Source organism: Dicentrarchus labrax, unplaced genomic scaffold (assembly GCF_905237075.1).
Source record: "Dicentrarchus labrax unplaced genomic scaffold, dlabrax2021, whole genome shotgun sequence".
Lineage (NCBI taxonomy): Eukaryota > Metazoa > Chordata > Actinopteri > Moronidae > Dicentrarchus > Dicentrarchus labrax.
This window is the reverse complement of record NW_026136708.1, coordinates 10299992-10314991: the sequence shown is the minus strand read 5'-3', so window position 1 is coordinate 10314991 and position 15000 is coordinate 10299992. Positions and strand designations below refer to the sequence as shown.

Here is a 15000-nt window from a genome sequence, read left to right as displayed (position 1 = left end):
AAGTGTATATTAGTATATCACCCGTAAAAAAAACCCACCAAAATATGCCATAGAAGTGTAATTAAAACCGTCATAATGAAGTGACCATATATGGTTCCTCGGCCGATAAAGGGTTAAGGCTTATCATTAAACTATGTGACACACTGAGCTTCAAACACCCTGCAATGCCTGGTATCTACAACTTCACAGGTCCTATGCTGCTTCGCTGTGACGAACTAATGAGGCTATTTTCAAAAATGGCTGTCATTTTCAAAAATCGGTAGAAAAAGGCAGGAGCAGATTAACTACCCTGGCTTTACTTCTATAATTTTGCTCCCAGGAAGAGATTGACTGCTGCACCTGAGCTGAATCAAGCAATTCAATATGGACCTTTTTTCCGACATGCCAAGAAAATGTGGGTAAATGTACCAGGCGCCATAATTGCTCCCGTGATTCAGGCCTATGGGGAACTCAACAGTGGATACACATTTATGATTGAGTGTGTCATGAGCAGGGAGCGGTAGGTGAATGTTGTATCTCTCTCATCACCCCTGTTCTAATTAAATGAGCTCCTGAATTTGGTTTTTGGCATCTTATATACTGTCGCCCAGCAGGATGAGATGGTTTATTTGTTGATCTTATTTGCATAAGGTAATTATGTCTGCTGGAAATGTGCGAGCTTGAAAACAGAGGTGTTTGTGTGTGCCTCTTCCTGCTCTCAGCGTGTGAGTATCTTTAGATGTGGCCTTAGTGGCAGTTATGGTGGCAGATTCACAGTTCAAAAGCAGGACAGGAGGGAAAGTCAGGAGAAGAGGTAGAAAGGGGAGAATATTAAAAGTTTAGAGAGTAAAGATAGGAAGTCTTGGGGAGGGGAGGGGTTTTAGCCAGGAGATATGGAGGAGGAAAGTAATGTAGAAGGGGGAGAGGAGAGGAGGGGAGAGGAGAATGTTGTTTGTTAATGATGACAACATTTTGGACACGATTTTCAAACAAGAGAGAATGACATGCAAAGGAGACCATAGAGAGAGAGAGAGAAGAAAGTCTGCTGGAACTATGATGGACGGGCCGATGTTTGAAGAGTTTTATTGAAATAAGGCCTTCATTATGAAATACTGTTTGCATTCTCTCTCTTACCTTGCTGTCATTCATTCACAGTATTTTGTCCTTTGGGCTCTCTGGCTATTATATCCTCCTTTACCTCTCTAAACACTAGTTTTTTTTGGATCGCTAAAATTTGTAATCCCTCCTCTCTCATTCCTAAAGAATCTCTAGTAAGTATTCTTTTATGCAATCTCAATTAGTCTTTAAAGACAACACTTATTCCTTGTTTTTTTTCTTCATCTTATCTAATTACTTGCTTATTTAATTTCAAAGTATCTTAAAAAGCCACTTATTGTCTTTCTTCAAAGGGAAGAATGTATAAAGTGTATGTAAAGTATAATTGCATAAGGTAGTCTGTGATGTTACACAGCTGGGAGGAAGCCAGCTCTCCCCAACTCCCCCTTTAGATATTCCACCACTGCCACAGGCTCTTTTCCCTACGCTTCCCTCCTTCCTGTGATGCTGCTAAAGAGGGAACAGTGTAAAAATAAAAAGTCTACATCTCGGTCTCAAATCTCTTCAACCACGCTTGCTCTCTCATTTTCAGGCTTAATTTCTTATGTTATTACATTTCAGTCACAACTCTGCATCCATCAGAAATCCTTTTGCCTTTTCCAAAGATGTCTGGTTAAATATATGAAATTAACTTAATTACATCACAAAATATTGTTCCCTTTTTATCCCCCACTGTTTCACCCATGGATGCTAGCACTATGCAAAACTGTAAAAGTGTACTGTCAAGGGTTACATCAATATGGACATGTTATATTTATATTGACAGATTAGACTCGCATCATTTCAGTCACTCTAGTAAAACTGCTATATTATGAAAATTCCAGGTAAAATGCATGCCAGAGTACGCAACTCAAGTCTTAGGGGCAGAGATGCATCACTAGAACACATCACCTGCAAAACCACTGTTTTCCTATAGCACTGAGCAGTTTAAATAGTTTCTACTTTTCATTGCAAGATGTGGAGTTGAGCCACTCATCAATGTCACACCTTTCCCAGACAGCCAATTAAATGAAGCAAGAGGCGGGGCTTAACTACTTTACCACTTCGTTCCTGTTTTGATGACATTTACTATGCCAGTAAATAGGTTAGCTATCTATCTGATTGACTGTGAGAGAGTTACGGGATACAGGGGATAAACCTAAGTAACCTCAGTTATCCACCTCTTTGAAAGGAAGCTAGAGTTTACTCATCTAGAGCTCATCGTCTTCTTCAATACATTTTTTTTGTTAATATTTTATCACTATGTTATGCACGCTGCCTCGCTCCACAAGAGCACCAGCTGTTTTTTTCCTGACACTCTTTGCCAAGGCGTTTTCAAGTGGCCGTGCCTGAAGTGATGCGTCTCTGTGTGATCGGCCCCTTAAGAAGCTGAAGACTCTACATCCATGCTAGCAGATATGTGAGGCACTGCTTTGAGTGAAATGCGTATATTTGATATTTGGTCAAAGTATTGGACGCATTCAAATTTTCATCTGATGTCGGTACTAGATGAAACGTCACTGATTCACCAAAGTTATACCAAATCAAGTTTGGTGGATCAACCAGATTTCAAGAGAATAGCTGACATTTTACTCTAACCAAAAATGTTGACCTGCTGGTGGTCCAAGAAGAAAATTCAGGGGGTCATCAAAATTAAAGCCATGAATGTCCAGACCAAATTTTGTGACCATCCAACAAGTAGATGTGCAGATATTTCACTCGATAGGAGTTATATTTTCAGGTGGTGCTAGGTCGATGAAAGTCAGGCCAACAACAAAGTTCATACTCACAGGAGCTTGAATATTTGTACCTAATGTCATGGAAATCTTTTGAAATATGTCATTGTCAACCACAAAAGTTAGGGGAACAACAAAGTCATTAGGATTTATCCTCTTGGGACCATGAATGTGTGTACAGAATTTAGGGCAACAGATGTCCAACAGTTGCTAAGATATTTCAGTCTGGACTAAATTTAGTGACAGAAAGACCAATGCGCCAAATGACATCGCCATCACTGGAAATCGCCACTACAGTGGCAAAAAAAAAAATTACTGTAATGATCAGAAAAAAGTCGAATACACACAAAAGTATGTTACGTTTTTCAATATAATATTATTATGTGTGTGTTACCACCAGATCCTCAAGGCCACAAACGCACATACAAAAGATGCTCAGGCTAATCTAGTCTTTAAATACATTTATTTGTCTCTCTGTTTCTTTGTGCAGTAATGATTACATAGAGGTTACGGAAAACAGACATGCCTTCCCCCTCTAGAGAGTAAGCTAGTAATGATCTTAATGAGTTGTGTTTATGTCATGCTTACCACTTTACTATACATTTAGTGGCCTCATTAGCACTAATTCTGCAAATGGTGTATACAGTATGTGCACATAATTAGGAGGAATGCAAGGGGGAGATAAACCGGGCACGAGTTTGAAAGGAATAATCACTCCCTAAACAAGCTCGGCTGCACTGTCGGTCATAACACACCATGAAGGGGAAAGATCACAAGCAAGATACAAGCCTGCCAAAGAGATTGTAAAGACACGAGCAAGAGGAGCAGGAGTAACTTAGCACCGTCAACCCTGTGCATCTAATCAAAGGTTTAGAGGCTACTTCATCACAAAGATTCCCAGTCAGCTGCAACAGTGCATTTGGAGTGCATATTTGTCTAATGGGGCCCTTTCTGCAGCTACTCTGCTTTACATGGCTCCCATGGGTAAAATATAGACTGCTAATGATTGTGGTACAAAGGTGCAATTTGTACAAGTGCAGAATTTGTACAAAAAGAGAAGAGCGAAGTCACTGGGTCCATGGTGCTTTACTATGATGGGGAAGTCATTCAGTCTAACTCATTATTCCAGTCAATTCAACAACAGGGAGTTGGCTCAGTGGTCCTGCACATCCAAGGTCATCTGCCGCAACCGGCAGCTTGAAACCCGTTGTGGCCATGAATTGAAAAACATCTGCAATGGCTGCAGGCAGTACAAAATGTCAATAGATGTAAGTAAAGTGCTGTTTTATCAAGTGATCTCGATGCTATTAGGAAAACGCTTTCATCTTTGCTCCTAATACAATTTCCGCCCTGTGAGTGCTTTGGTAAACTTTGTGCAAAATTTTTGCAGTCTGAAAAACTTACACTGTTAAGGTTTCCTTCAGGTAGAATCAAAAAACTAATTTATATACTTAATAAAGGTGAAAATATTCTCTCCAATTCACCGACTCCATCTGAGTATATAAACTGAAAGTGACGCACCTAACAGTGATTTGTCGGCTTTTTTTTATATAAATGTCATAATGAGATGTTCAAAGAACTAAGCAGTTTTTCTGCATGATAGACTCTAACGTCATGCTCTGTGTGTCTATAGTACAATTGTGAATGCTTTAAATGTGTTTGTGTGTGTGTTTGTGTGCGTGTGTACCACGAGTGTGAGTGATCAATAGTCAGTGAGAGAATGGTGACTGCAGGCGAAGATAAATGGTTGAGTGAAAAATCTTAATCTCTTTGCTCAGCACATTGCTGTACAGTGGCTGTACATTCATAACTACAATCGTCCTCACACACAATCAAGGAATAACTCACATTGTCACATTGACAAGCACAGGTAAACAGACCTTACATAAACACTGGCTATTGTGCAATATCGTGTAAACACAACAGCCAGAACAATTACGGTAAAAAGCGTCTTTATTTCGCAAACAAGCCCTTTAGTCGGTATAATGAAAACTTCCAGCGTGTGCAAGTGGAAATCGGCTCATTATTCCCTGGGGAATAATGGAAACCCAGCCTCCGTGCCATTGAGCCTGGTGCTGCTCCATCATGCCTGGGAGCCGTAATCGGATGGGAAAGTAACAGTTAAAGACCTTGAAAGTCAATAGTGGGCTACAGAATCTTCAATTGGCAGAAAGCTTTGTGTTGTCTGTAACCAGTAATACAAGACAACTTAAAAAGGCAATATTTTAAAATGGAACAAATGGTTTCAGAGTTCACACGACTAAAAAAAGCTACTTAATGAAAAATACACAATGGCAAGCCAGCACTGCTGTAACACCTTATAAAGTGTTAGAGCGACTCTATGTTTGGCTAACCTGAGAGTCTGTTTAAACCTGTATGACTCATGCCTCTTGCCCCAGCTGACCTCCTTTTGCCAAATTTGGTCAGTATTATGGTATTATTTTCAATTTGACAAAACTAATGCTAGAAAAACATAACAAAAATAAGATGTAAAAATGGCTAATTATCCTTTAAGAGGATAATAGGTCTCCTTTCTTTACATTCTAAATATACCTATGTTCGGTACTCATGTTGCTATGTCAATAACCAAAGTACAGGTCTGAGAACTTGAATTGGTCCCTGGGCTGCAGTGTGGCTGTCCACTGCTGCTTAATAGTTACAGTACAATAGGAGGGTAACACAGAAGGCAAATTTCCCCACAGGGATCATTAAAGTTTAATTTGTGTGTGTGTGTGTGTTACATGGTGCATTTTACACATCAATATATTGTTGTCAATTAAACTGAGATGCATTAGTATAACTGCAGTAAATAAAATGGTGTTAATAGTAAAATATGACACACCATCCTTTCCAAAAAAACATTATACACATTTGACATGTGCTCAACTGATGTGAAGATCTGACTGTTGAGAGCTTACTGTATGCCCCTGTATACTGCTCACCTATGGAATAACATGCTATAAGGATGTTATTGCCTATGGGAAGGTTGTAGACATATAGTTATAATTAGCATGAATGTCAAGAACTTTTATAAGAATGTAACAAATTAGATAAGGTAACAACACATTTAGCATAAGTGATTTTTGATCATATTTGACATTTATAAATATGTATGTACTGTATGTGTTTAATGTGATTTCTATGTATGGATTATGTTTTTTAAGTGATGGCTGTTTGATGGCAGGTTTTAAAATAAAGCTTTTTTAATTCAATTAAGTGTTCCCTTCACCCTTAGTTTCAATGTTCTCTTAGCAGGCAGCTTCAGTTCCAAAACCTTTATATCTACACAATAGTGAGGAAACAGGCTGTTGATTGAGGCTTCAAAAACACATCAAACACCTTGAGTAAACCCTCAGAGAGTTGTATTCCTATTTGCAGCCGAATGACTTCAGTGGCTCGAGTGTTTGGTGTCTTATTGCTTGAGTATGAAATTATGTGATAGTGACAAGAGAACTGAAAGAGAGTTATTGAGACACAGTGTTACTGCTCTTCAAGTGGAGAGTGGGAAACACTTGGAGACAGCTTGACACACCACACCACAACACACACACACACAGACACACACACACACACACACACACACAGACACAGCACACACACACACACACACACACACACACACACACACACACACCAACCGCTGGGACATGAAAACAGATCTAACACTCTCAACACACCCCAACATGTAAGCCTGCAGTTACACACACAAAAAAATTATGCACGCAAACAATGCTACATGCACATAAATACATAAAACTATAGCTAGTATGTGTTTCTCTCCCCCTCCAACCTAATTTACGATGCATGTGCAAGAAATTATGATATGGGCACCCCGTCATACATATCTGAAATTAAATATCACATGCTGTACAATGTGCCCTTAAAAGATAAGAAAAAAGCAAGAGAGCTGAAGAAAGCACAAGAGAAATGTATAAAGTATGCACTGTCAAGATAGTATTGTGGACGGAGAGGCCCGAGATTTGACAAAAGCGAGACAGGCCTATGGGGTGGGGGGAATACTCTAACAGAGTGCAGAAGGAGAGAGGGACGATAGCAGACAAAGAGCAACAAAATATGGACAGAAAGAAGCAGCATGGAGAAGCATTAAAACAGAACTGTCATTCCAACAAAGCAATTCATTAAACTTAACTGACAGAGGAAAAAAATAAGGAAAAGAGAAGGACACATAGAACACATACATAAAAAAAAATATGGCGAGTGTGGAGAAAGAAACGAAGGTAGAAGGGTTTAATGGTTTTCTTCCCTCTTGCTTCTATCAGTGTTAGAGTAAAAGTTGCCACTACCTCATCAATAAGAGCTGAGTGAAGGCAGGACCTGGAACACAACGATAACAAGCACACACTCTGGTAAAGAGAAAAAAACTCAAAGGAAATGACAGATAAAAAAGACGAAATGAGCTAAAAATGAAGGTACAACTGCCAAAGAGTAGAGCAGTGGAGGAAAAGCTGTATATATTTTAAGTTAATGGACTTGAACTTCACTTGAGGCAGGAGGTGGGGGAGTGATTACTACCATTAGGATGCAGGAAGGATGTGTGTGTCAGTGTGTGGCGACTGGCATGTATGTGTGTAGTGTTGAGTATAACTTGTGTGGGTAGGCATGTGTGCAAGCATGTTTTTGTGCACATTCCTGACCTTGAATGTCAACTGGGACACACTTATCCACTTCTTCTGCTGGCCTCTTTCCCTCTTCCGTTCTTTTATTTCAACATTTTACCTCCCTCCTTTCCACCTGGGTTAAAACCCATGAGAGCCACAGTCCACTCAAGGAAAAGGTCAGAACTATTTCTTCTCTTATTCTCAGCCAATCACACCCTGACAACCCTGCCACCACTATCTTCCTCTCCGTCTCACTTATATATTCTGAACTCTTGTTCTTTGCAGGAAGAAAAGGAACATACAGTAATGTGACCCGTTGTGGCAACTTCTGGCTTGGATTGTTTCAGGAAATAACAAATGTGACATTAGAGTGCCACCACATTAGGCAAATACATTTAAATTGCAGTTTTCACATGGCCAAAATTCATGTAATTCAAAGAGTTACTCAATTATGCAAAATGTCTGGATGCTATAATTAAGACATCTGGGGGGGGGATCAATTTTACACACATATGTTAACATAAACACACAGACACATGGGCAAAGACATTCATAAGAAGAAGCACAGACACACGTTTCAGTGTTGGTTTTGGATTAAAGCATGTATAAGTGGATTACTATTCTGATGAGTAAAAGGATAATTATAGTTATTTCCAACCTGGGTGTTATTTTCCCAGTTTGCTACATTATGATGGCTGATTGTGTTCAAATTTTTTGCCTCTTACGTGGCTTTAAAGCCCTTTGTCTTCCCACTTTGCCCCGAACAATGGTCTCCATCTAAGAAGCCAAACAGTGTTTGAGCATAGGAACCAAAAAAAGTGAATTAACTGTATTTCCATAACAATAACACTCAGAAATAGCATTTGGATGACTCAGACTTCTGATTATTTGTGGTTTTAACATTTTCAATCCAGTCTGGTGGTACAGTTATGACAAAGTCATGCTGTTTACTTTAAATTCTAGATAACAGATTACAGTTTCCACACATAACAAATATGTCTAATATTAATTTTAAGGGAACATGTATAAAATGAGACATGTTGAATACTTCCATTTAAAAGGTCAACTGTGTAACATTTAGGAGGCTCCATTGGAAATAGTAATAGGTATGTCTTCATTACTGAAAATAACAATTGTTGTGTTACCGTTACCCTAGATGTTTTTATCTACAGACACTGCGGGTGGCCTCCTTTCTAGTAGCCCAGAACAACCAAACACTGATAGGACTCCTCACTTTTTTTGCAAATTTCTCAGCCACCTTAGTTTCTCCTACAAATATCACACCGCGTTCTCGCACTGTCAGACAATGTGTATTAAGATGATTTTTTATCAATCTTAATGCTACTTGAAAGCAGAAATTGAAGGAAAACTGTTATCAAGTTAAACATATATGTACTATGTACATTTTATTAGATGTTAGATTAGCTAAAAGACGCAAACTAGAAAGCAGACTTTCATGTCATAGAAGATGTAAAGAGAGAGCCTGTTGACATTGCTCATTGCTGCTTTATTTCCAGAGTGAACATTTTTGAGTCTGTGCTGAGTCATAGAATGGGCTAAGTTTCAGCGCTATGCCGATGACACACTCATTCATACTTCCACAAAGCCAGACATAATGGCTCTTTCCTGCCTTTTTCTAGCTGCTCTGAATAACGTTATAAATTGCAGCATAATTGGTTAAAAACTCAAAAAAATATTTTTTTTTGATTGGCACTAGATTATTCATTAACTAAATAACCTACTCGCTGATAATACCCCAGTACTGACCTCCTCTTAGTGTTATTGTCCAATTTGACAATCTGATATTCGCATTAAAACTATTTCTTTTTTCATCCATTGTGCCATAGCTGGGAATTTTTGTCATTACCTTAAGAGAAAAGTAGCAAATGCTCTTTACAGACGTTATTACAACATCTGCATAATAGTGCTGCATCTATTGTAACACAGACTCCTACTAAAATTACACATCACTCCTGGACACTCCTGGCGGCTGTGGCTCAGAGGCAGAGCGGGTCGTTCCTAAATCGGAAGGCTGTGGGTTCGATCCCCAGCCCCTGGTCCCACATGTCGAAGTATCCTTGAGCAAGATACTGAATCCCAAATTGCTCCCGATGCCGTGCATCGGTGTGTGAATGTGTATGAATGTTAGTTTCTGTTCGATGGACTTTGCCATCACTGAGTGAATGTGTGTGAAAGGGTGAATGTGGCACGTAGTGTAAAAGCGCTTTGAGGGGTCGGAAGACTAGAAAGGCGCTATACAAGTACAGGTCCATTTACCATTGACTTTAAAATTTTAACACTAAAATAATCCATGGTTCATACCACTGTTAACTCTGTTGTCTCGTCAAAAGCCACACACACCCACCTGCCCACTCTCACTCTCCTAGTTCCTCCAGCAACCCTGGAACAGACTGAAACCATGGGTGACACAGTGCTTTGCAGTGGTGCTCCTTGAATGTAAAATGCTCTGACCAAAGAGCTAAAACCTGCACTTAGCCTCTTAGATTTCAAGAAACTTCTTCAAAACCCATCTGCTCAAAACAGATCAATCTTCTGGGCCCACTGTTGAAGCAGCTTCAAACTTTATTTTTTATCTGTGTGACAAATGCCTGCTGTTGGTATCTTTTAAGATGTCTTCCTTTATTGTTGTGTTGTTCGTGTTTAATTTATCTGTGCATTTATTTTAGAAATTCATAGCATTTTGGGGCTAAAGAAAGTATTTCATATAAAGAATGTATCATTTATATTAAGCATCATTCATGTCTATTTCATAGTGGAAATTACAAGAAGAATGGAGCACACTCCTTATACCTCCATTTACTCAACCACCCACACACATAACTGGTATTCCATGCTAACCTGGTAGAGAGTGTGGTTCTTGTTCTTGAAGCAGGGGGTGAGGTAGGAGTAGATCTGCAGGGAGTAGTAGTAGGCAGCCAGCTGGAGTGACAAGGCTGAGTGGCACTGTTTTTCAAAACACCTGTTGGCATCCAGTACCTGGATAGATAGATGGAAAGATATGCATAAGAAACTAAGCTGGTGGTGGGAGGAAAACAATGAGCAAAATGGGAATGCAAATAAACTCCCCTGATTCTAATACTCGCAACAATCTCTCACGGCCCTCCTTAGTAACTGTTGAGTTCATAATGTCCAAAAATAAGCAGTTAAAAATCTAAATAACAAGTTCAATATTCAATAGACCAAACCCTTCTGGGAAAAAACAGCTTTTATTGTGTCTACCCATACAGTTTGTCAGTAACATCAGACATCTGATCCAAGTGCAGTTAATAAGCTCTCCAGTAAATATCTATGTAATATCCACTCCAGCAGTTTAATATTTCACAGGCGATGCGGCAAGTGTTAAGACTCATGAGGGATTTCACAACCTCCACTTGAACACAATCTACTGCAGTCGCCAGTAGGTTTCTCTGTCTCAGATTTAGTTTTTTTTTAGCCATCAAATACACTGACTGTTCCTCTGACAGCTGAGACAATGTAAACAGGAGCCATATATCATGAGGAATGTTTATAGAAATGTGCGACTGTGGGGACTGAATTTTGGGAGACATAAAACTGATGTGAGATACTACGTGTATTATGTGATTAATAGATCGCAATGTCAGCTGCTATTGTTATATGTCATTCAGCGACATTACTCTGGCACCTTTGAAGTGCAACTTTTATTTGACACACTGATGATGCAAACTGTCTAACACAATAGCTCATCTAGAAAGGTAAGGGATCGATAGAAGATATGGATTCACTCAGCCATTTGCCAGAAATCTCGCTAAAATACAAACACACTTACATTGTTACACACACTTACATTACCAGAGACTGTTTGTAAGTGTGCGTAAAATAAAGCTCTGTCTGTGTGTGTGTGTGTGTGTGTGTATGTGTGTGTGTTATTGTGCGTCCACATACCTGAGGCAGGGCCAGTAAGTAGGACAGAGCCAGCATCATGTCCCTGGGAAATGCATCGTTGGCCAGCTGCAGCAAGACTGGAGAAGGATGGAGGGATGGAGAGAGAGAGAGAGAGAGAGAGAGAGAGAGTGAGGGGGGGGGTGAGAGAGAGAAAGAGTTTAACTAAAGCACTGAGGATTAACAACCAACCCTCCCCTCTTGGACGAGTCTCATCCCACGTTTGTTGAATACAGACGACAGTGCCTGTCAGAATACACCTCTCTGTGGGCCAGACAAAAGAGAGGAAAGGTAAAAATAGAGGGAGACGAGAAGAGAAGGGGAAAGACAAAGTCAAAAAGCGTCATTAAAACTCCCCCCTGAGTTCTGGGATTCTGTCCATCTTCTCTTTGGGCTATTGTGCACCTGTCTGTGTGCGTGTGTGTTTCCAAGTATGTACAAACGTTGGTTGGCTGGTTGTGTGTGCGTGTGCATACGTGTGCATATTGGTTTTCCTGCACAGAGTATTTATTATTCAAAGAGTAAGTACATGCCCACTTCTATTAAGTGCTCTCCAGACGAGTCCAAACTTCATCTAAGTGCACTTCAAAGTTGAATCCCCTGAATGCCAAATTAGCCTATGCATATTGACGGCAAAGACAGGCAAAGGAGCATGATTAGAAGAATCCCAAATGATCTGTGTTTAGCTGGTTTCGACTTGCCCGTTTGAACCACGGATCTGGCTGAGCAGGTCATGTCAACTGTGAATAAGCAGTTTGTGACTGGGCAACGTTTTTGCTGTGTCTCAATTCCACAAAACATCCTAACTGTATAACATATACTATATATCTATATATTGCTTAAGCATGACAGTTTATTCATGACCTTGGATATAGCAGTTTGACAATCAATCTAAACTGAATCTGTTTAGGCTTTGATTTATTGGTCGGACAAAACAAGGCCTGAAGACGTCACATTGGGTTCTGGGGTTTCTCACAATTTGTAAATCAAGCATGAATTGATTAATTGAGTAAATAATTTGTAAAAAAAATTGACAGTGACAGATCCACCTTGTAGATATGTCCCAGTTGGTGAAAGGAAATAAAAACATGGCAACAAACTGGTGGCAAAATGGCTTTGGCAACATTCGATTAAGCATTTAAAATGTAAAAATGAGGTCCATTGACTTAACTGTTAATGAACCGCTAATCTAAGCCATTTAAATTGTGACTAGTCGGAATAACCGGAGGTTTTCCGTTTTTTTCCATGCTGCCAACATTGCATGAACACAGCAATGAGCCACACAAAGAGTACAAAAACAGTTTTTACAATCATCCAAATATTTTCTCAAGCTGCATCACCCACATACGCAGTGAGTTTTAATGATCTGCAGCTGTGAACTGCTCTTCCGTTTCCTTTGAGCATTGCATTGCGGGACAAGAGTGCGCATCAACAGACTCAAAACACACTTTAAAATCAAGAATATTTTAGTATGCATTACTTGATTTAGACATTGTTTCTGTTTTTCTTTTTTCAGTCTAATACACACTTAGAAACTGCTTAGAATTAGTATGTAATATGTAACTGGGACACAGACCATGTTCAGGCTCCCTAAGGCTGATGGGATATAGAGTCTAGACAGAGTTCTGGGCACTGGAATGGACTTCAAACTGTTGGCCTCGAGGCCACAATAGGCAAACACAGCGGTATACAATCACACTCACTCACCATTATGATTAGGACTACTTCTATTTACCAGATGAACACCAAACACTTTAAACACACAGACTCCCTTAGTTAATCACTCTCTAACTCACTCACTCACTCACTCTGAGGAAACTGTGGGATAGAGCAGAGAGGAGCAGAGGCAGACAGAATCACTTTGTAGTCTCAGACCCAAGGAGAACAAAAGCCTGTGTCGGTGATAAGAGCCTGAGACAAAATGGAACAGACAGAGAAAAGTAGAGCATGGACACTGGGAGAGAGACAGAAGCAGGGGGGCACAGGGAGAGAGACATATACTGTAGAACAAAATGCACACTAATATGCATATGCGCACACACACAGGCCAATACCTGACATCTGGAGGTTTCGGCGTGTGCGTGTGTGAGTAGGGGTGGAGTGATGCACCAGTTTAAAAGAGCCATAACAGCTCTCTTAAGCCCACCCTCCTCCTTTTCTCGTTTTCCTCTCCCCCTCCTCACCTACCCCCGGGTTTCAATGAGCTACACCTCAGAATGAGCTGATTACACGCCTCTCTAAAGCTACTGATACCATCGGGACAGGAATTACCAGAGGGGTAAACACACACACACACACACACACAGAATAGATAACCCTGACTTAAAAGCATACAGTATTTCTGCTTATGTGTGTGTGTGTGTGAGAGAGAGAGAGAGAGAGAGAGAGAGAGAGAGAGAGAGAGGGGAAAACAGGGAGAGTTATAAAGATATGCAGCGTAGAGGAGTGCGTTTTCTGCATGTGTGTGTGTTTGCGTGCGTTCACACATACATACACACACTCTTGCTCCTTGTGTCAGCTAAATCGGGCAAATTGTTAGCGGGATGGTGAGACAGTGACTTATTACTATTTCACCTGTGCAGGCAGTGTGAAAAACAACTGATTATGGCCTGGTCCAACATGCAGCCAATGGCAGCACTCCATGGTGTGTGTGTGTGTGTGTGTGTGTGTGTGTGTGTGTGTCTGTGTGTGTGTGTGTGTGTGTGTGTGTGTCTCTCCCTCCGTTTCTCCTTACACCACCTTACTCAGCTCAATCCCATTGAGTCACTTTCCACTTGTGTCATCATTAATTACCTCCATCTTATCTGGGCCAGGTGAAAAATCAATATATTTATTTTCTTAAAGGCCATCTCCTAGTCTGTTTTTGAGGACAGCCTGGCGTTGCGGGGATGATATGGGAGTCATTAATCGAAGGTTGTTATCGGACCCGATGCCGTCCGGACCGGCTTTTCTCTTTCTCCACACGTCGCACTCCGCGGCAGCTCCGACGGGAAGGTGACTTTTAAGAAGAGAGATATTCATTTGAATGACGGCAGCAGGGAGAGATTGGATTTGGTGGAATGTGTGAGCGTGAGATGTGTGTGTGTGCACATCTGTGCTTAAGCACGCCATGGTCAAAGTGTGTGCCTCGCTTTCTTCAGTGTCCACCTATTAGTATTCAAACACACACGTACGGACACACACATACATTTGCTCTTTATTTTTGTAGTGGCATTGATTTTGGCGAGCAGCTGCGATCCATCACACAGCGTGGCCTTGATGTTTTGACTTGGTGCTATCTCTAGTATCGCCGTGGTGACGCGTCATTATTTACTGTTGCCGTGGGATGCGTGGGTATACATTAATTAATCAATGTGAGGCTATTCTTCCCATGTTGTCCCCCAGTCCACCACATACCTGGCTAGACAGATGAGGAGAGGAGAGGGCAGAGCAAATACCACAGCTTTACTAAGACGGAGGACTAAGAAGAAAAGCACTTCTAGGAAATTTCAGGCACTTTCACAAAAAAGCTCACTGAATGAAGTGGAGGCTGCCAATTCAGTGTAGAGTCACAAAATATTTCAACTTCAGACACATCCAAAATACAGTACGGATCAATTAACTCAATCAAATCACTAAAACACAGGAATCCCGATGTCTGCGTCATCAAA

At 40.5% G+C, this 15000-nt stretch overlaps 1 protein-coding gene across 2 annotated transcripts in view; it reads right to left on the bottom strand.

The window, feature by feature from the left end:
• The window catches only part of nbas (NBAS subunit of NRZ tethering complex), a 147864-nt gene that overhangs the window by 62560 nt on the left and 70304 nt on the right, over nt 1-15000 (bottom strand). For both annotated transcript variants that reach the window (XM_051408104.1, XM_051408103.1), the window contains exons 40-41: nt 11354-11430; nt 10289-10426 (exon numbers count right to left, since the gene is read on the bottom strand). In XM_051408104.1, the coding sequence (XP_051264064.1) occupies nt 10289-10426; nt 11354-11430 (215 nt within the window). The remainder of the gene's footprint in view (nt 1-10288; nt 10427-11353; nt 11431-15000) is intronic.